This window comes from Pangasianodon hypophthalmus, chromosome 16, assembly GCF_027358585.1.
Source record: "Pangasianodon hypophthalmus isolate fPanHyp1 chromosome 16, fPanHyp1.pri, whole genome shotgun sequence".
Lineage (NCBI taxonomy): Eukaryota > Metazoa > Chordata > Actinopteri > Siluriformes > Pangasiidae > Pangasianodon > Pangasianodon hypophthalmus.
Window position 1 is genome coordinate 21,813,725 of NC_069725.1, and position 22,388 is coordinate 21,836,112.

The 22,388-nt window shown below is 37.3% G+C and overlaps 1 protein-coding gene across 6 annotated transcripts in view; it reads left to right on the forward strand.

Moving 5' to 3' along the window:
* LOC113530955 (AP-1 complex subunit sigma-2) overlaps positions 1 to 18,044 on the forward strand; it is a 40,890-nt gene extending 22,846 nt beyond the window's left edge. For 3 of the 6 annotated variants that reach the window (XM_026921384.3, XM_053240728.1, XM_053240730.1), the window contains 2 exons: positions 5,214 to 11,596; positions 14,809 to 18,044. In XM_026921384.3, coding sequence (XP_026777185.1) covers positions 5,214 to 5,224 — 11 coding nt within the window. In that variant the 3' untranslated portion in view covers positions 5,225 to 11,596; positions 14,809 to 18,044. The remainder of the gene's footprint in view (positions 1 to 5,213; positions 11,597 to 14,808) is intronic. The other 3 variants (XM_026921383.3, XM_026921382.3, XM_053240729.1) reach the window with 2 other exon arrangements.
* The last annotated feature ends 4,344 nt before the right edge of the window (positions 18,045 to 22,388 follow it).

The following is a 22,388-nucleotide window of genomic DNA, read 5'->3' on the forward strand; positions in this document are numbered from 1 at the left end:
CTTTCATTTTCTCTCTTTTCATTTTTCCTATTTTATTCTTTGTTTTAGTTTTTTAACTTCACACTTTAAAGCACATTGAGCTGCATATTAAATGTATGAAATGTGCTGTCTAACTGAAGATGATTATTATTATTATTATTATTATTATTATTAAGGTACTATTTTTAGAGGTTTTTCCTGGTGTTCTCCTCCTCCTCTGTTACACGTGCGGAGGGATGACTTCAGTAACTGTCTCCTCTGGTGTTATTTGAGCCTAATGAGGCTTCAGATGGCCTTCAGCAAGTGTCATCAAATCAGTCATTAGCTCACGCTCATTATCATGTTTACAGTTGATTTACAGTTGCATCGGCCTGTCTCTGTCTCTCTCTCCCTCTCTCCCTCTCTTTCTCTCTCCCTCATTGTCTTTCTCTATCTCTCTGTCTGTCTCTCTCTCACTCTCCTTCTCTTTCTCTCTGTCTCTTTTCCTTTGTCTCTCTCTCTCTCTGTGTCTATCTCATTCTCTCAATCTCTTCTCCCTCTCTTCTCCCTCTCTTCTCTCTTTCTGTGTGTGTGTGTGTATTGTGTATTTTGTTGCTAAACACTGTGTGGATCCACTAACCAGATGGTACGATAGTTCAGCTCACTGAGACATTCCCACACGATTTAGCTCACATAACCAGCACCTGTGATGAGCCCTGGGATTAACATCCCAGTCGAGTGCAAAAGTTTGCATCCCCATGGTGGTTTTGCTCTGATCCTCTCAGTATCCAGACCTGATTTAAAGAAGGCACTAAATATTAGCTATTAAATATCTCAACACACACCGTTATTCCTTGTTCCTTGTGATGAAGTAGGAACATCCCTGCAACCCAACACACTGAATGATATAAATTTGACATTTGAATTGATATAAAGTTGATATAAATTCCATTTTTCATTTTTGTCCTAAGGCTATGCAAACTTTTGTGTTTGACTCTCTGTCTGGTGTCATTTTAATTTAGCAGGACTTTATAGTTACTTTATATGGCTATGAGTCATAGCGGTGTTATTCTTCTCACCCACATGATCTGCTCTGAGTTTACAGACAGACTGAATTCTCTCTCTGCTCTTCTTCCGTGTAGGGATTGATGTATTTTTAATAAGAAATACAAAAGAATAATATGGAAGGCATATTATGTACATACAGTACATTAGATAAACTTTTATAAGGGAATTTTATTAGAAGAAAGGAAAACTCCAACTGGAATTAAATGGTTGATTTGGAGTTTGCCTAAAACAGGGGTGTGTCTCAGTTAAGACCTTGAACTTAAGTCGCTTTTTCTTGCGTAACATTTGATCTTACGTCCAGTCTGAAAGTTCGATGTCTGCATGTCATGCTGAAATTTGTGGTTTGAGCTGTAAATACACTCAAAAACCTATGTCATTTGAGTCTAATATTAAATACATATGTAAATATGACACAATTTATCATAAAGACTGCATCTTTATCCGAGACATTGCTTATCTCGAGGACCGAAGTTTAGATGTAGATGAGTTGTATGAGTGCTCAGTCAGCTTATCCTTCAAACTGTCGTTACGTTTTCTTTAGAGGAAAGCACATCAGATTAACCAAAACACTGATGTTATTTTATTAATTTGACAAATCAAAGAAGCAAATTAAAAGCATGTTAAGTTACCGACAGCGTGTGCACACATTACGATTTCACGACCTCGATCAAATCTCATCGCCACATTAAATAAAAAAATAAAGTATATTCCGTTTTTGTGTTCTGTCCAATCTCTTGCTGCAACTCTCAACAATAGATCGAGTGTTTTTCATACAAAATAATAGGATGTGCTGGTTTTTAAGCTGTCGAGTAATAAGGGCGGAAGCTGTATTATTAAATAATGACAAATTAGCAGTGATTAATGTGATCATTACAAGTAGGCCTATTCATGCAGCAATATATTTATTTCAGTGCTTTGTTCTTAGTTTCTATTTGTTTATTGAAAAAAAAACACATCTGCTATCCACTCATTTTTTCCAGGCTTAAATGCTTAAATGCAAGTGCTTGTGTTTAAAGGCAGTGGTATAGAATCTTTTGAAAAATTTCGTCAAGAAAAACCTGGCAACCTTGAAGGAGGTTGAACCACACACAGGTAATGATCTGAAAGGAGAGCCCAGAAAATCAACTTAAGGAGGTGTGAATATGAGGAACTTTCCCCATGTAAATATTGACATAACTTTAATGCAACTCTCTATCTGTATATAGTGGGACTTTTTCATAGAATAGAAATTGTCAATCGTGAGTGTGTGTGACAAAGTAATTATGTGGGTTTGATGGCATATGGACACCACAATATAATAATAGTTGTAGTTTTGAGTGTCATGTGGTACTGTATTGTAAACATTTATTGACAGAATGCAACAACTACTCTTAGATTTCAATTATTAAAGCGATTTGAGTAAACAAATGATCTGCTTAGGGAAAAGTGTCGATTCTTGCCCGTGGTAATCACACAAAAAGTACAGGTATGCTAGTTAGAGTTTAAGTTGAAAAACATTTGAATATTCCTTTAATATTTTACATTCAGGTCAATAAGTCACTCTTTGTCTAGTTCGTAATTAGCTCATTTCAGTTAGCTCATGTGTTTCGAGTTCTAGGCACTTTGTTTTTTTTTCCCTCACACTGGTTTTAAACCTTACACTTTCAATCTTCAAACGAAACGAAACCTCTCCCCCTACACCTTCATAAAAAAAACACTTTCTTTTTTCCATTTCTTTGATATTGTAATTAAAATCACCTCAGCCCGCAGCACTAAACCTGTCAGCAACTTGAATGCCCTAAAAAGGAGATTCCAGAGAAACAATTCACACACACTCAGGCCTCAGTGAAGAAAGCTTCAGTATATAGCCATGCTCACAGCTTAATTAAAATCGGACCTCTGAGACATTCCTGTGGGAATTAATCTGAAACCGCTTTAATTAGTCTTTGATGAGAAAGCGATACATGGAAAAGGGTGTTAGTAAAATGGAAGCAAATCTCAAGCTCTGGTCAGAGTGTTACTGGAGATGAGCCACGAGTGTGTAGATGAGTATATTTACACGCGTGTAAGCGTCTTTTCTGTCTGAGAATCAGTTCTCAACATTCTTTCGTTCTTAAGGCTGGATTGAAGCAAACGTTTGGTGAAAATATGTTTTTTTATTTATTTATTTACGTGTGCACTGGAGCTATGACTCTAATAGCTAAGTTATAAAAGTCTATCTCACGTAAAATCTTCCTCCAACCACGTTCCAGTGTTTCAGTGATGTCACACAGATGTGCTAATGTGGTTTAGGACACTGTGGATTAATGTAATCTATAAACACTATAAACAAAACTAAAGCAAGTACATGAACACTATAACAAGTTTATTTTTGGGTTTTTCCTCCTTAATGCAATTTTAGTGGTCTTTTAAGATTATTACTCACACTGTATGACTTGATCATGGCTGAATTCTGTAACAGACTGTACAGTAACATGTACAATGAACAAATTAAAAAAAAAAAAAAAGTAAACTTCATTTTTATTTTTAACTATTTCTTTAATGTAGTGGGAACATATTTCTGGCAAACACACACACACACACGTTTTCTATCTGGAGCTGAACAACAATTACAGAATCCTGCATTCTAGTCTTAAGTTGCTGATGTTTTGTCTGTTGAAAAATGTCCACTCTGTAGGAGTTAAGGGTCCTAACACTTCGGCCGAGGCTTCTGGTCTGTTCCAGAGTTAAGGAGCTCAGGTGAATATGGTACATGCTTCATGTTTAGCTGCAGATTCCTCCTCTAGAGTCCTTCATTCACTCAATACACAGTGTGTGTTTTTGAGAAGCCTAGCTCACCCCTGTCTTATAAACTGTCACCAAGTAGCAGTCACATTACTAAAGTCCTGATACAGAGTCCCCTTTAAATAAATGTAGCAAAGTCTGTGTTTTTTTTTTTTTTTTGGCAGGTTTTACTTCTAGAGGCCCTTTAGCACCAGTAGTAAAGGTTTGAATTGTTGTTAAAGCCTCTTTAGCCCACTCCAGATCCTTGTTCTGTCTTCTTCAGGGTCTAAACATTTAGAACTTTCCCCTCAAACACTATACAGTGGTTCAGAAAAGCTAATACACACACTCCAGCACACTGAGTAAGGAAAAGAAAGCGTAAATTATAGAAACGTCACAGATTACGGAACATTTAATCTGTTACAGATTGCTTCAGGAAGCACACATTAGTTATTATGTTTATTTAACTGGAGAGTGAATTCAACTTTAGTCCATGTTGGTCTAGTCCTTTGTTCATCTAAAGCAAACATTCCCATTAACGACATTTCAATTGTTTTTTTTTTTCATTGCTAAAAAATACATTTTTCTTTCTTTTTCTGGCTATGACCAGTAAATCAGAGTGATTTAGGGGATACTGGAGATGTAAATGTAGGAGCTATGCTGTTCAACTTATGCCTTATTGTGTAACATCACCATGTCAGTATGACTTTCTTCCAGGTTCTCTGGTTTCCTCCCAAAAACATGCCAGTAGGTGGATTGGTTACTCTAATTTACCCCTAGGTGTGTGTGTGTGTGTGTGGGCCTCCCATCCAGAGTGTATTCCCGCCTCGCTCCCAGTGTTCCCGGGATAAACTCCAGAATCGGAGTCGGGAACGGCCCTGCCCGGAATATAAAGCACTTACTGAACATGAGTGAATGACAGAAATTTAATGCACACACCAGAAAAGTGTGTATCTGAGTTGCATGAAGGAAGAGAGCTGTGTGAAACAGTGTAATTGACATGCAGAACGTGACGGTGTGTGTAAAAGCCCCAAGCTGCTCTTCTGTACATGGAGGTGTGTTTATGTGGAATTATTTCAATTTCACAGAGTGCTGGAATGTTTCAAGCGGTGTCTCCTCAATCCCAGTCCTGGATTGTGTGTGTGTGTGTGTGTGTGTGTGTGTTTTTTTTTTTCTTCAAATCCTGATGCGTTTGATCATTTCATGATCTGAATGAAATGAGGTGTGTTAGAAGAGGGTCTAGGATTGTGAAACACTGCTATCTATGTCCTGTTTTGGAGTTTTATACTGTATGCGTGTGCGTGTGTATGCGTGTGTGTGTGTGAGTGTGTGCATATTTTCGTTCTGCTTGCATGTTGTCTTCTCTTATTCAGGTATGAAGTGTTTATCTGTGGGCTTGCACTGTTTTGAGATGTGTGTGTGTTTTGTGCATCTCTCCTCCTCAGCCCAGACATGAATACTTTAACGTGCCTGTGTACTGATTGGCTGTTGGTGGCTGCCCGTCATGCATGCTGAGCCCCTCCCCCTTGCACGGTGTGCCTGCTGGTCTTCTTCTTCCACCACCATCCTATCAGAATGCAGCGTCTCTGGGTCTCCAGTCTCATCGTCATCCTGTGTGTGTGTGTGTGTGTGTGTGTGTGTGTGTTGGTCATGCCACGTTCACCATACACCACATTCCTTTTCTCTACTCTCTTTCTCCTGCACACACTCGCACTCCTGTGTACCTTCAGCCCTCGTCTACCTGTACCTGTGAGGAGTCAGTGAGAGCTCCCCCTGGTGGTCTCTTTCCCCTTTGCGGCACTGCCTGTATTTATCCAGCATTGTTCAAATCTTTATAAAGTTTTTTTTTTTTATTCTAAACATGAATTTGTTGAAGTGGTTTGTTGAAAAATGAAATTTATATTTTATGGCGCTTGGAAAATGGTTTGGATGGTTTTTTTTTTTTTTTTTGACAAACCATTTCAGTAATGTTTGATGCACTGTATAGAGGTTTTAAATTCTGAAGATCAGTTTTTTTCAATCTGAGAGAAGCTTAATGCACCGGGATACTTTCAAAGGAAGAATCCACCCTGAACCATGTGCATATTAATATTTATAATGGATATGTAATGAATATCTTTCCTGGGGTCTGTGATGTTGACACGTTTGCTTTAAGCTTCTTTCGTGGACGTGTTGGTCTCACTTCGCGTCTCCGATATTACCCACACTACCTGCTGTTAGTGCTGCAGTGGGATTTCCCTCACTTCATCTCTACCTGAAGAGACTGACACAGCGGCGCTTTAGTCTTTTGGTTGTCCACCTCCCGCATCTGTATATTCTGCTCAAACAGATCAGCTTACAAAGCCTTCATGCTGATACCAAGCGTGAAAGCGTAAGCACCTTCACGCTCACCATCTCGCAGATCTCTGACTAGCCAAGTCAAGTCTGTGCCGTAACTCAAATATTGGACCTTTGAGTCCAATATTTGCTTCAGCATCTCCACACTTCTCATGGATTCCTCATTCATATGACGTTGAACAAAACTGGAAAATGGTGACTGAGAAAAGAAGCTCTTGCTCTTTTGTTTTCAGGAAACGAAAGCTGAAATTCATCACTTATGTTTGAGATCATTGGAATGTTTTCTCCTATTAAATGCCAGTGTAACTGCGCTAGCAATAACAGTGTCTCCCTGTGACCTCAGAGCGACACACAGACGCTAACTTCTCACAGGAACAACAAAAAAAACAGCACCAATGAACAAATTAGCACCAGAATCACCAGAGTCACATGTTTCAGGGTGGAGTTTTTTTCCTTCAGTATGCTGGGAGCTTTGTTTGTGCATTATGTACAAGACACTGTTGAATATGAATCATATTATTTTGACTCCTTGAGCATATGGTGAGGATCTGTCAGTATGTGTTTCTGCTGTATGAATATGTGTCTATAGCTAGTAGACATCACAGGGTTGCCAGAATGGACAGATTGTATTCATCACCCTATACCATTTAGTCAGCGTAGCATTTATTATATCCCTGTACACTAGAACATGAGGTGTAAATGGTTAGTGATTATACAGACTGGTGTTTGGGACAAAGGTATTCAGGTATTTCTGAAAGCGTTACGTATCTAGCACGTTTTGTATATGCAAATTATTAGATGATGACGTGATAACAGGAAACCCTGTAGCCACAGAACATGCGTATTAAACTAGCCAGTTAGCTAACTTAGTTTTTTTGGTAATAACAAATTGTGGTTTTGACGGATTCGATGTCTACTGTATATTTGTGTCTGCCTGTGACAAATGTGAAAAATAGGCCAAATACACAAGAAATCCAATCTGGCAACCTGGTCCATCCATTTAGCATATACAACTGTTAGAAATGCGAACTTTGTGATTTTAAGGAATGCAGTTTTGAAGCACATGTGGTTAATAACGACTGTGGAGTTCAGTGCGACAATGTGACACACACACACACACACACACACATACTGTTACAATTCTGTAGTCTTTATAGAATAATGTTATTTAAGCGCTTTGGCTAGTATTCACTATTTACTGGCACTTGAGTCATCAAACTCATTACGATCATTAATGCACATAAATACACACATTTAAATTCACATAACAAAATCAGACTAAAACACTATTTCAGGGTCCTATATTTCTTAAAATATTCTCATTTTTCATAACATGATTCAGCGTAGAAAGCTTTATGCTTCAGTACACACACAAAACAAATCTAACTGGATTCTCACTCTAAACTGAAACCTCAGACTGGAGAAAGGCTAACGTCATGTAACGTGTTGTAGCATTAGCAATGCTAATTATGTTTAAGGTTGACTGAACAGTAACTGCATAATATGATCACTGAAACTTTGCACAGTGTAGCCTATGTTAGGAAATTATTTACAAGATACAATGTAATCAAGAGTGATTTTGTATCTAAAGTGTGTAGATTTGTATTAGTTTTGTCGAAATCTGTTTTGTTAACAAAGTTGAATAAAGTGATGATTATTTCGATTTATTTGAAGCAGTGGAAGCAGTTCTGAAAGGAATTTTATACCACAGTCTTGATGAATTCTTGAATCTGATTGGTTAGAAGGTGTTGATTAATTTTCTACAACACCAGCTCTGACCACATAAGAAATAATAAACTGAAATTTAAAAACATGTTGTCAAAGAAACTTGACAAAGGAAAAAAGGTATAATCGTTTATTTAACATTTATGGAAGGAGTCTCCAGTGTGAGCACTTTGTAACAGTCAGTAAGTTTTCCACCGTGGGAAGGACCGCGCTTTCCAGGTTCTTGGTAACATGACAAGTTGGGGTTTTTTTTTTTAGTAATTAATTTTATTGTCTTATTCACTTCAAGAGAGTAAAAAAAATGAGAGGCTAGTGAGGGAACGATGTAAGTGATAACAGTAATTAACTAATTTCATGGATGTTCAGCAGCATTAAATGTAGCTATAAATGGATAAAATGTATGAGGTGTCATTGTTTAATTAATATAATTGGTAATATTTGGCAAATTGCTATAGTATAAGAGGAACAAAACACTTTCTGGGACATGCTGTTGTTGGAAATTAATCAGGTGGTAACAGTAATGTTACATGTAACTATAATAATTATGATTGTTTAATAAATAAAAAATGTAATCATTGGCACATTGCTGTAGTATCTGCATCACACCATCCTGTCATTAATTAGTTTCCTATAACAGCACACCCTAATGTGTCTTATTCCTTACCTATCCCTAAGAACTGATAATGATTCCAAAAAACTTTTCTTTCTGTCCATTATGCACCTGAGCTAGTGTACAGACATGACCACGTATTCAGTTACAATACAATACAAAAAAGTATATGTATATATTTTAAAAAAGAGCAATAATAAAAAAACAAGGCAAGCCACCTCCCGGGGAGGATCCTAATGGTGACAAACGAGTGTCTGGTCCTTATTAAATACAAGTCTTTCAACATCATCAGGGATTTAATCCAGGAAAGACTGCCACACCTCTTCATTCTCGTTTAAATGGAGCTTATAAGCTCCAGCACACACCTCTGTAGTAAAGGAATCTGGCTCAGAAGTGGCTGTTGTGGTTTTGTCAACCTGTAAGGTTCAGCAAAAATCATCATCAGTATTTTCCCAGTAATTATTTAATGAAGGATGTTACCGAATGCAGCAAAAAATGAGCAAGTCTTTTTTTTTTTCAGGAGTCCTGAGTTTCTTTTTGCTTGGAGCTTCTTATGTTTTATTTCAGTTTAATCACTGTTATTGCTGCAGACCAAATAAGATCCAGAACAGCACTTTAAATAAGAAAAACGAAATCTTGGTGGAACTTATTAACTCGTGACTCAGATCTCTCACTCTCTAACGCGACTCTGAATGAGTGCTTTATTAAAGAAAGGAGGACTAGGAGGGTAAAACTACTAAACTTGTGGATTAAAGACTCATAGACAGTGTTAGTATTAATTAGTGAATTGGAGAATTAGAGTTAGAGAGTCTGTGTAAAATGAAGACGAAGAAGCACAAAGATGGCCAAAATGAAACAAAACGGAGAGCAACACAATTTTGTCGAGGCAGAAATCTGCATTCGGTTTCATTTCTGACTGGAATGTGCTGACTCGTATGAGCTTGTTTTGTAGAACAATCCCCTGCTGATATTGGCAAGGTCATATACAAAGTACAGCTGGAAGACACATTAGGGATTTTGTCCAGCCCAAATACATCTCAAAAACCATACAAAATACCTGAAACTACCCCGAAAAAATTGTAAAAAGGGAGACATATTTTTCTTCTTTTTCTCAGCCTTTGCATTGGAAATACCGTCACCGTGGTGCGCACGCATTTCTAATGTACTGATATTATCCACATCATAATCCCTGTTTCCATCTCCCAATCTTTGTAGTATATCTGACAATAGAAATGTATCTGTACCTTCATAGACACACTGCACACGCTTACACATTACCTTCGTTTGTGAAAATCTGTTAGAATTAATTCCAATTATTTGCTATGAAACAAGATCTTGGCCTATTTGTCATAAAATGTACATTAAAAAAGACTAATAATTTCCAGCTTTTAGATACATTCCCACATAAAATCTGACATTTAAAGGTGCAGTAGTCAATTGTTTAAATTTCTTACTTGTAGAAATAACCTGGAGGATATGTAAAGCATGATGATATGTAAGGTTTTAAGCCGTGGGCTCAGCACAAGTCTATTAAGTGGCTGAGAAAACCTGTTTGGAAAACTGATTTCCTGTCTGGAATGCTTGGTTGTGTTTGGATAGGCTTCCTGTCAATCACTCTACTCTACAGGCCACCGTAGATCCTGAGGGCGGAGCTTTTACTGTTAGAGACTAAATCTTACCTGACACACCTTTAAGTGGAAAATTGTATAAATGACACTTTGCATTAAAAAGCATTCCTTTGAGCAATGTACCACAACTGCAATAAAAAACATTAACTTTTTTTGCAGTTTAAAAACATCTGTTTAAAAATTGACTCAGATGATTTTTGGATGGTAAGTGTGTAAATTGGAAACTCCTGTTCTCTGTTCTCTGTTGAAATCTTGATGTTGTTGATGTAGATAAGAATCTGTCGAAATGGACTTTACTGTTCTGTAGGTCGCTGCCCTTCCTGAAGCTGTGGAGTCGCTTTAATGCGCTTTGCTGATGCAGCGAGGAGCTGCAGAGCTCAGCGGGTCATGAATGATTCAGCACTTTTAGCGATGGATGCACATGTTCAGTGCCAAGCGTAAAAACCCTGTCTGAGTGAGAGAGAGAGAGGCTGTGAGGAAGAAATCGATCTGTGGAAATGGGTTGAGTGCACCATAGCTGACTACTCCGAGTGAGAAGCAGTGAAGATTCATGCGCCAAGTCACTCCGAGTCGCAGAACTTTTTAAGGTTAAAATTAAGGTTGTGATGATTTAGTGGTTTGTTGGTATAGCATAATGAGGAACATCACCTATCTATATCAGATTGATCAAAAAAACTTATTTCCATGTCTACCATCTTCTTAAAAATGAAACACTAGCTAAGCCTACTAGGTTAATATCTGAAAAATGAGATTAAAAAAAAATGAAACTAGTGAATGCTAAAAGTAAACATCTCATAAATCCCATTTTAAAGGAGCAAAAATATGCCAGTACTTTAAATTGCCACTCTAAATTACCCCTAGCTGTGTGTGTGTGTGTGTGTGTGTGTGTGTGTGTGTGTGCATGGTGCCCTGTGATGGACTGGCTTCCCATCCAGAGTGTAAGCGCTTACTGAAGATGAATGAATTAAATCAGAATGACGAATGTCTAATTCTGATTCTAATTTTGATCTTTATTCTGATTTGGATCCTGTTTTCTAATTTTGCTTCTAATTTTGATTCTGATTCTAATTTTGATTTTGATTCTGAATTATATTCAAATTCTTTTTTCCTGATTTTGATTCTAATTTTGATTCTAATTTTCATTCTGATTCAGATCCTTTTTTTCTGATTCAAATTTAATTCTAATTTTGATTCTGATTCAGATCCTTTTTTTCTGATTCAAATTTGATTCTAATTTTGGTTCTGATTCAGATAATTTTTTTTCTGATTTTGATTCTAATGCCAATTCTAAATTGATTCTTATTCAGATTTTTTTCCTGACTCTGATTCAAATTTTGATTCTAAGTTTGATTTTGATTCACATTCACATTCCGATGTGGAATTCTCAGCCAGTGTGACGAATGGATTCCCGAATCGAGAACCTGGCGGATTAGCTCGGTTTGCCTTCGGGCTTTTAGACAGAGACGTCTCTTCTCATCGCTCACTTCTCTCTTTACTTTGTGCTTGACGTAATGCGTAGGATGCCAAAGTAAGTGTGATGTGTGTTCTTTGTCTCACCAGCCCACGTGTGTATCTTCTTATCACTCATCCACGTGTGTTTGTACACTCTTAGAAAAAAAAAACGGGGAACTAAACTGGAACATTTCTTGTCACTAGGGTGATACCTTCAAGCATACACCTTTGGTACCTGTCCATAGTTAAAGTACAGTCAAACTCTGTATCTTAAATCTTTTCGGAAGTTACACTATATCCACGTTTCCAAGTGAACGATGCGGGTACACAAGGAAAACTACAGTGTAGTACCCTTTTTTTCTGAGAGTGTAGTCATTTCACTCTTTAATCGTTCCTCTCTGAGTTAGTCAGCCGTCTCTGAGTCATGTAGCATGCCCACACATGGTTTATTTTTGGATCATTCAAAGAAATTTCAGAACATTCTGTTTGATCACATTTCTCGTTACACACTTGTCAAAATGTTCCAACGTTTCATGCGTGTCTGAGTCCGAGTGTGTGTCCTTTCATCTCATTCACTAACCCCTTGTTCCTGAAATTTAGCAGTGTCAGGTAGGTGAACTAATCTCTGATGATAATCTCCAATCCAATCCAAGTGTGCCAGGGCTGTGTTCCAACACTCACCTGTACTTAACATGGTTCCTAGATTATACTGACACACACATCCTGTGGACTTCCTGTAAACACACATATACAAGCTTTAAGAACATCGGTGAAGGAGAAGATAGGGAAAAGGGTGCATCGTGACTGTGGTGCCTTTTAGCACTTCTGACTCTTAAAAAAATAAAAGCAAACATTCATTTAATCTTTCAAAAATTACATGAGGCAACAATATTTAATTTTTTACAAGAGTATTTTTAGAATAGAATTAGCAAATCCATGGCAAATGATTACCCAGCATCCATGCTAATACCATGACATTCTAATTCTAAACATTTCATTAGAAAAGAAAATTAATAATTTACTTCTTTGTACTTTTATTGTCCCTTCTTCTTAACTGCTTCTATTATTTTTAGGATTTTTTTATTTGATTTTAAATATTAGCTTTTAATCTCAGTAATCGTTACACTTGAAGTTTCCTCTGTACAGCACTTTGGTGAAAGTTGTTTTTAAATGTGCTGCAAAAACAAATTTGATGATGACTTTCAATCTACAATTTGTGTAAGAATGAGAAGAATGCACAATTCTTCTTCCCATGATCTACAGGAAATTCAGATGATGCAAATTCCTGTTGAACTGCATATTCCTGGTAACAGGGCTGAGTGAAACTAAAATGCACGTTTTTGCTAACCTACAGTGGATGACTCATGGAAAAAGACGTTTCAAGTATGAGATGTTAAATGGGTTCATACATTAATGCAAAAATAAAATAGTTTTTGAAGTGTTTTAATGATGAAAGTGTAGATCTATCCTTTAAGTGTGATCTATACTTTACAGACGTATTTATAAATGTAATATGAGCGGGACACGAATGGGATTGCAATCCTGGACTTAGCAAAAGCAATGTCAGATCTCAGTTCTCATTTCCCTCCTCCGGGGAGCGAGGCAGCCTCAGTGTGGCATTTTATCACGGCAGACGTTCACTCCTAAGAGCTGGGCTAGACCTCATCAACGAGAATTATGGGACACCAGAGTGCTCTTTTTAGCACGCCCTTGTCCCTGGCCTTTTACCGCTGAGGAATTTCCTGATCCATCTTCAGGGCTTTTCCAAAAGCCTACTTTATCAACCTGAATGAATGTTATTACACGACCCACAGGTTAAAATCAGCACAGACTTCTGCAGACTTCTGGTGCACAGATCTGATGCCCTCTGGGACAAATGAATGATCATTTGTATCCCACTGTACATTTATGTTAGATCTCACTACTCCTAATCAAATTATTGACAGTGCAGATGGTGTATATTTCCATTTAACCTGCGATATGGAGAAATGTATGATGATGATGCTACTGAATCTGCTACGATACAAATCGATATGATTCGTAAGGCAATGATTTGTTAATTGATGATATTACTAAATCTGCTACTGTACGATGCTGTATTGATTCATAAGGCAACGATTCAATATTTGACGATACCGTGGTGATACAATACGAGTCGATATTTAACTATACCACTGAATCTTCTATGAAAAGACATGATTCTGATTCATAAGTGAACGATTCAATATAGTTGACAATGCCACTGAATCAGCTATGATACAACATGATTCTGATTCATAAGGGAACGATTCAATATATAACGATACCATTGAATCTGCTATGAAAATACATGATTCTGATTCATAAAGGAACGATTCATTATTTGAATCAGCTACGATATGGTTGTCTTTTACACCAGAATAATGCAAAGGGTGCCAGATAAATCTGGAGACAGGATCTTCACAGCAGATGAATTTTATTTGCAGAAGTTCTTCAGAAATACAGGAGTGTAATCAGAGTTGTTTCTGGCTCGTCACACAACTTGGCTCCCTTCCTGTCTAAACTAAATGTGTGAACGCTTACCCAATATATAACAAGTTTTTAGGTTATTTATGCGATAACATTTTCAGAGACGCTTAGCTCATTGTATGATGAAAGGGTCTTCACATGACAACGTGTACCGCTTTTCTAGCTCCTTCCATACATTTTATCCACTTACCTTACGGCGTGACCTATCAGGTCAGAAGACCGGTATAGAATACACTCACAAATGACAAGAATCAGCAGAAAGAGAGTAAAACAGATTTTAAGCATAAGAGAAAGTAAAGGAAAATCAAGTAATTCCACAATACGATACAGTTTTGATTCATAAGGCAATGATTCGATGTTGGATGATGCCACTGAATCTGCTACGATACGATTCAATTTAGTATTCTCTGATAGAAATGAGACAAACTTTGTTCAGAATCTGGGGTGGACCTACCATTAATTTCCGTTAACTAGCCTATTTAACCCATTTACACTTATTTATTAGCTATTTAGCATTCTTGCCTCAATTCATTTCAATCGTTGCCTTTAAAACCGATGCAGCGATCCAAATCATCTGATCTCTACACCTGCAGTCCATATGCAAGGGAAGTAACTCCAGCTGGATATGAAGGTGAGAATGAGACGCACCCTGTGGTAGAGTATTGGAACACAGCCGTGGTATACAGAGTGTGTGTGTGTGTTTGTGTGTGTGTGTGTGTGTGTGTGTGTGTGTGTGTGAATCACTGATAAAAGCTGCTGCTGTTCTTTCACCCTCTTCAGGAAGCAGAAACCCCTCGCAGCGTTCTGGAGGAGATCGGACTCACATAAAAGGCCGAGAAGGACACAACGTCTTTCACACACACACACACACATACACACATACACACACACCCCTACTGTTTGTCTGTTTAAAGATGTAGCACACACACTCACACACCTTAGTGGATTTCGACAATTCATTCATCATTGTTTCTTTCTCTATCTGTGTGCTTTAAACAACACACACAATGTAGCACTGTACAGATTCATCAGGAAAACTGACCTTTCCTCACCTTAACTCAGCCTTAAGATCAGCTCAAGTTTACACTCTGTATTCAACAACATCATCTCACACTCTTTTTGCTTCTGCACATTATCAGAAAAGGCAAAACATCACATATACATTACCTGTAAAAAGTATTTGAGTGCTTTTTCAGTATTATATTGAATTACAGCATGGACCCAGGAAGTGAAAAATAAAAGAAAGTGATATTTCTATCCCACATAGAGCTAAAAGATTCTTTAGTTTTGCTCTGGAGATGCTAGTGGCATCCTGGAAGCCGGATCATTTTCTTTCTCCTAATTTGGCATCAGACTTAGAAAGGGAATCGAAGTGGAATTAGATGTTAAGAACCATTCTGATGATAATATACCTCCAAATTTATTTGTAAACGAATTTTTATTCTGATGTTATATTAAGACCTTTTATTTATGAATTGTCTTATTGAAACAAAGATGTATTTTATGGTCATGTGTGTGTGTATGATGATTTAAACACACAGTCTGCATGAAGTACAAAACTAAAGAATCTTCAGATACAAAACATGTTGTGGCTAATTTTCCAGTAAGTTTTGATTTCTTTTTTTCCCTCCAAACTTTTCTGGTAACAGAATTTTTGCTACTCATCGATCTATAATGTCAAGGTGAACAAATTAATTGTGGAAAAAAAAAAGTTTCTAAAACATTTGAACACTTAGCAGCAATCACAGTGAATATCTTTGGGTAAGTTCAGTTCAATTCAATTCAGATTTATTTATATAGCACTTTTAACCATGGACGTTGTCACAAAGCAGCTTTACAGAAATCCGGGTATAGATTTAAATTTAGCCCTGATGAGCAAGCCAGAGGTGATGGTGGCAAGGAAAAACCTCCTGAGACATCATGAGGTAGAAACCTTTAGAGGAACCAGACTCAAAAAGGGACCCATCGTCAGCTAGTGCGACTGTTAATCATTTCTCTTTGTCAACTGTATGAACAGAGCACTTGGAGTATCTGTGCCTTTTTTGTGGCAAAATTGCTCGACAAGTTGGACGGAGATCAGTTGTGAACAGTAAATCATTTCACATATGGACTTTGGACGCTCCGGGAAATGAATCATGTCAGTGTGGCTTTTCTTTTTTCTTTTTTTTCTTGAAAGAAGAGTTTCACTGTGCTTTGAGGATAGTTGTAGCTTAGAAATGTTTTTATGTCCTTGTTTTATGCACTGATGGTTTTTACCAAAACCTCAAGTTAGTGGTGTGCATCAAGACTGGGATCCTGTGGGATCGAAAAAAAATATAAGTCGCTTTAGTGGGCGGTTTTTACTTTCATTTCTTTACATGTAGGAACCAAATGCTGCCTTCAAGTCATGCTCGGAGGTTCGTGTGAATGAGTTCAGAGGTGATAATTATGACGTGGTGTGTGTTTAAGTGGTTTTGGTTGGGAAAAAAAATGGACGACGTGAGAAAACGTCTTTTGTTTTTATGTTTTTTTGTATCATCAATGACATAAAATTCATTTAGCCTTACTTGGAAAAAAATCGAGACTCGAATATGCAAAATTATCACTTAAATCACACTGTCTGCTGGAGGCGTCACATTGCGACTACATAACTACGATACTATGATGACGTTCTTGTGCGTTCAGCTCGTGATTGCGATATTTCTGACAAGACTTGAAGGCAGCAGAAGTTCATACAGAAGAAAATCTCACACGTGGGTACAAACAAAAATAGTAGCAAAAGTGGGCGGAGTTTAAACAACAACCAAAAAAAAAAGGTGTGTGCACGCCTCTACCTCAAATCTCAGTCTCCTTGGTGGTGTTCCTTGTCAATATATTTTTCTCAACTTTTTTTTGAAAAGCCTATGACCAGTAATTTAGTTTTGTTAAAGCGAGGTCGTGAATATTTAGTTTAATTCAAATGATTTTTTTTTTATAAATAAATGAAATAATTATTTTTTATGGATTTTTTTCCACTTTGACATTATACTCTGTACGGATTAGTGGCACAAATTCTTGTTAAATACATCGTGGTCCTGTGCTTTAATAATTAAATGGGGAAAGGCCCAAGAGGACAACTTAAATACTTTTTACAGGCACGGTGTCATGATAGGAATAAAAGTCTGCAAAAAGTAAGGTCCTGGAAAGAAAAGAAGATGAAAATGGAAATTAAAAACCAGAAAAAAGAACACAAAAAAAAAAAACAGAGAAAGGGATTCAATCACAAAACCAAAGAGTTTATCATTTATGTTTTCTATCAGTTTACATGTATAAGCAGCAGTGTTTCAGTTCACCTCAGCGAGTTCAGCTGGAGCAGAAAGCACAAGAGACGTATCGACTTCACAGCACTGTACATTCATAACGTTAATAACGCAACACATTAACACAACGATGATCCACTGTGTTAAACTACTGATAGTCAACTGACACTTAAATGCTGTAACTCTTCAGATTTAAAGGAGCAGTTTGTCATTTTTAGAGCCTGTGAAGTGAATTACAATTGTGACAAAAACATCACGAGCCACTTTCTATTTAAACTAAATTATGACCCACTCTCTATTTACACTCTTTATCTCATGATTTACTTGTTAAACAGAATGAAAAGACCTGAGGCACTCTCTGTTCTGGCTGAAAGAAATGAACCATGCACATGGCATGACGATGCTGTCCACCAGTTATTACAGGTCTAGAAACACTTGTCAAAGTTACAAACTGCACCTTTAAATGACTTCAAACATTCAGACACTTATAATCAGTGCTTACTATGTTTTATGCCATATTTATATATACAGTGTAGGTATATTATGCTCATATTGATCACTGATATCCAGTAAAACTGATGCTGTGACTTTTGCTATATCTGGCCTGTATGGCCCCCAGGATCCTTCCTCCATTCCCCTTCACCCTTCCGTCTCCACATGGAGGAAATGTTGTGGTTCAAAGTAAATCCGTCCTGCTGTGTTTGTGGCTCAACATGGAATAAAATTTGTTTACACATATTTATAAGTGGTTCGGGTGTGTGTCTGCTTTCAAGTCGTTCTCTCCTTCTCTTAAGGAAATCTCCTTCAGTCGCGCTTCAATAAATATTTATTTTTTAAAAAAGTGATAAAACTGCAGGTGATATTCAAATCCAGCTTTTATTTTTAATGACTCTTTGTTATAGAAGAAATTTCTTTGATTGAATTTTACTTCCCCTTTTTTTAAACCATAAACTTTCCACCATAAGCATCAATAAAGCAATCACTCCACCTTCCAAATGCGTACATAATGCTGTCCAGCAGTCATAATCCTGATGATAGAAATACAACATGGGGTTTGTAGGTAAAAAAAAGAAACTGGCTCATGCTTTTATGATGAAAATGAAGCAAAGAGAAAACCTTGAAGCTGATTATTTTACTATAACAGGACTTCCCAAAGTGTTTTATTCTTCTTAGACCACGGCAGTTTGCCAACGATTACAATTTTTTTAATTAAAGAATGTCACATTGCACTTTTTATCCGTTTATAGTTACATTTAACGTCACATTGTCACTTCAAAGAAACCAGAAAGTGCTAAGTCTTCTGTCTTTCACATGGAGGAGAATGTATTCACAGTGCTGACACTGGAGACTCCTTCCATGAATGTTGGATAAATATCTCACAGAAAACGTCACCATTTCAATGATTATACATACATTGTTAAATGACAACACTTTTTTAATACATTCATTATTATTATTATTATTATTATTATTATTATTATGTGGAGCTTCTGTCACAGGGTGGGCGTTATGACAGAAATATCATCATATATATCATATGATTCTTGAATATTTCTATGATACACAAAATGTATCTCAATATTTGGGGTTGTGAACAAAAAAAACCAATTTGACATAAATGTATTCTTGTTTTTTAAGATAGATAGATAGATAGATAGATAGATAGACTGAAAAGGAGAAAATTAATCTGTAAAAAATGTTAACATTTCACAGTTTTAAAATGACAAATGCTTAACATTAAATCAGCAGCTTCCATTCAGTTTGTAATTTGAAAATAAAACACAAAAAGTTACAAAAGAATTTCTAAAAAGATACCACGATATGTGCAATGCCTCATAAAAGCATATCGTGACATATATTATCACGACATGGATATTATATCATCATTATATCATCATATCATATTATCGTATCGCTCAGCCCTAATCTGTCATGCACGTCCGTGTGAATTTTTCTGTTGCTATAGAAACAATAATGTATTAGATTAGCACATTAATATAAACGTGTGATTTGTCTTGCAGCCAGGACTGAACTCAAAACTGTTGTTATAGAAAATTAATCAACAGCTTCTGACCAATCAGATTGGAGAATTCAATAACTAGTGTTAACATTAACATTAGCCATTATGACACATAAATTTATTTAGCTGCTCTGCTAGCTCTTAAAGTTAACATCCATAGTAAATATATGAATGAAGTTGTCTTAACAATAAATAAGAATATTATGTTCACTCAGGTGTGTGTGTGTGTGTATAAGTTGATTAATAAATTAGGGTAAGAATAAAACATAAATCTGAATCTTACTCTTATTTAGACAATCCACTTTAACCTGCTTTATGGTTGCTGTAAACATGTGAACATGTTAATCAGTTCTCTTCACCACACTTCTGACTGGCTCTCTGGCAGTCGTAGGACCTGAGCCAAGGTTAAAAGTGCTGTTGTGTTCAGCTTGCTCGAGTTTTTTACGGGCCTGTCCTCCAGTGGAGCATAAAATGTGAGCTCATTACTCCATCCCTCCCCAAAGGACACACTCATATCCTCCTATTCACCATTACTTTCAGCCACCCGCGTCCTGCAGATTACTCTCGTAAAGGATCACCACGATGCAGCGCTGCTTTATTAGTCCTCTGGAAATAAAACATAAAAAAAGCCCTCTTATCCCCTGAGGGATGCGTTGAGAAAGTGTAAGCTGCAGTAATCAGTTTAGGTCTGTAGGATTTTTGGCTCGTTTTGATGTAACATCAATCTTCCTGCCTGGCTCACTTAGTTTCGACAGTAATAAGTGCCGTTATTCAGTTTGTAAAAACTTCACCTTTAATGTTTTTCTCTAAAGCCCTCCTGGGAAATTTAGCTGCAAGATTGATTCTCTACCGCTTTAATACCCACCTTCCCATCATAATCCTGACATTAAACTGAAATGAGTTTCCAGAATGGACTACTTCCTAAATTAACCATTTTACTGAAAATGAATCATGTTTATACACTAAAATCAGGTCAAGAGCTTCTGTTAATATTCACATCAAACATCAGGATGGAGGAAATGTGATCTCAGGGACTTTGACCTTAGCGTGGTTGTTGGTGCCAGTCTTCCACTGTGCAGTTTCAGTGATCCTGTGCCCACTGCAGCCTCAGATTCCTGACAGGAGCAGAGCTCGATGTGGTCTTCCGTTGTTGTAGCTCATCCGCCTAAAGGTTTGTGCATTCTGAGATGCTTTTCTGATCACCACGGTTGTAAAGAGTGGTCATCTGAGTTACAGTAGCCTTCCTGTCAGCTCAAACCAGTCTGGTCATTCTGATTGCTCTCTCTCATCAACAAGACATTTCCACCTCCAGAACTGTCACTCAATGAATGTTTTTTTTTTGTTTTTTGTACCATTCTGTGTAAACTCTACAGACTGCTGTGTGTGGAAATCCCAGGAGATCAGCACTTTCTGAAATATTCAAACTGGCTCATCTGGCACCAGCAACCATGCCATGGTCAAAGTCACTGAGATCACATTTGTTCCCCATTCTGCTGTTTGATGTGAACATTAACATAAGCTCTTGACCTGTATCTGCACGATTTTATGCATTGTGCTGTTGTCACATGACTGGCTGACATGAGGGAGCAGGCGTACGGGTGTTCCTATTCACTTCTACCTCATATAGTGGATGCTCCAAATCATCTAAGCCTAATAATAAAAAAGTCATTTGAAAGTGTGTTGTTATTTAACAAAGAAGAATGCATCATCATTGATATTGTGAAGTTTTCTGTAGCATTTATGGAAGGAGTCTCCAGTGTCAGTGCTTTGTAACAGTCAGAGCTGAAGCTGTAACTTTAAGTTTTCTGTCACAGGATGGAGACCGTCGAGTTTTGCAGTTTCTCTGTAACAAGCTGCATTTTTTGTTAACTTCAACGGATAAAAAGAATGATGTGTCATTACGTATTTGTTGCAAATACAAAAAACGTAATTGTTTGCAAATTGCTGTGGTATAAGATGAATAGAACACTTCGGAACATGCCAATATAAGAATATAATCTACAGCAGTAACTTTGCACAGGATCACATCACATCATATCACATCACATCACATCACCTGGTTGTTGATTATTTTCCTATAACAGTATGACACAGAGTGGTTTATTACTGAATTAATGCCACAGAAGTGTATTGGTATCTTAGTTGCTATAATTTTGAAGAGTTTTGGTTAAAAGATTGAGTCTAGACTTTGATTAAGTTTGTGGACACCTGACCATCAGACCCATATGCGCTTATTGAACATCCCATTCCAGTTCCTCTTTGCTGTTATAATAAGCTCCACTCTTCTGGGAAGGCTTTCCACTAGATGTTGGAGCGTGGCTGTGGGGATTTGTGTTCATTCAGCTACAAGAGCATTAGTGAGATCAGGCGCTGATGTTGGGTGAGGAGGTCTGGGGTTCAGTCGGTGCTCCAGTTCATCACAAAGGTGTTCAGTGGGGTTGAGGTCAGGGCTCTGTGCAGGACACTCGAGTTCTTCCACTCCAACCTTCACACACCATGTCTTCATGGAGCTCGCTTTGTGCACAGGGGCATTGTCATGCTGGAACAGGTTTCGGCCTCTTAGTTCCAGTGAAGGGAAGTTGTAATGCTACAGCATACAAAGACATTCTCTACAATTGTGTGCTTCCAGCTTTGTGGAACAGTTTGTGGAAGACGCACATATGGGTGTGATGGTCAGGTGTCCACAAACTACACTTTTGGCCATGTAGTGTATTTCTACTTAAGTGCCTTGCCCAGTGTATTTATTTCTACGTAATGGATGAATTCTCAATACAGATTTTTAAAGAATGTTTTATTTCTACCTGATAGCTCATTGAACTTGAGATGGAAGCTTCTTTGTTATTTGTTGTATCATGTTTTATGTTCAGACTACTGAATCAGGTGTGTTATTGCACCAAAAGCCAAACGGAATTTTCCAGAAATGGACAATAATGTTATAAATTCAATTCAATTGAAGATTTATTTCACAACTTAAACCAAAACATTGAGCGAGGCCATGATTTGTACAGTCGATGCCATTCCCGTGCACCAGAGGGCGCTGTTTCCGCTCCGGTTTCTTGAGT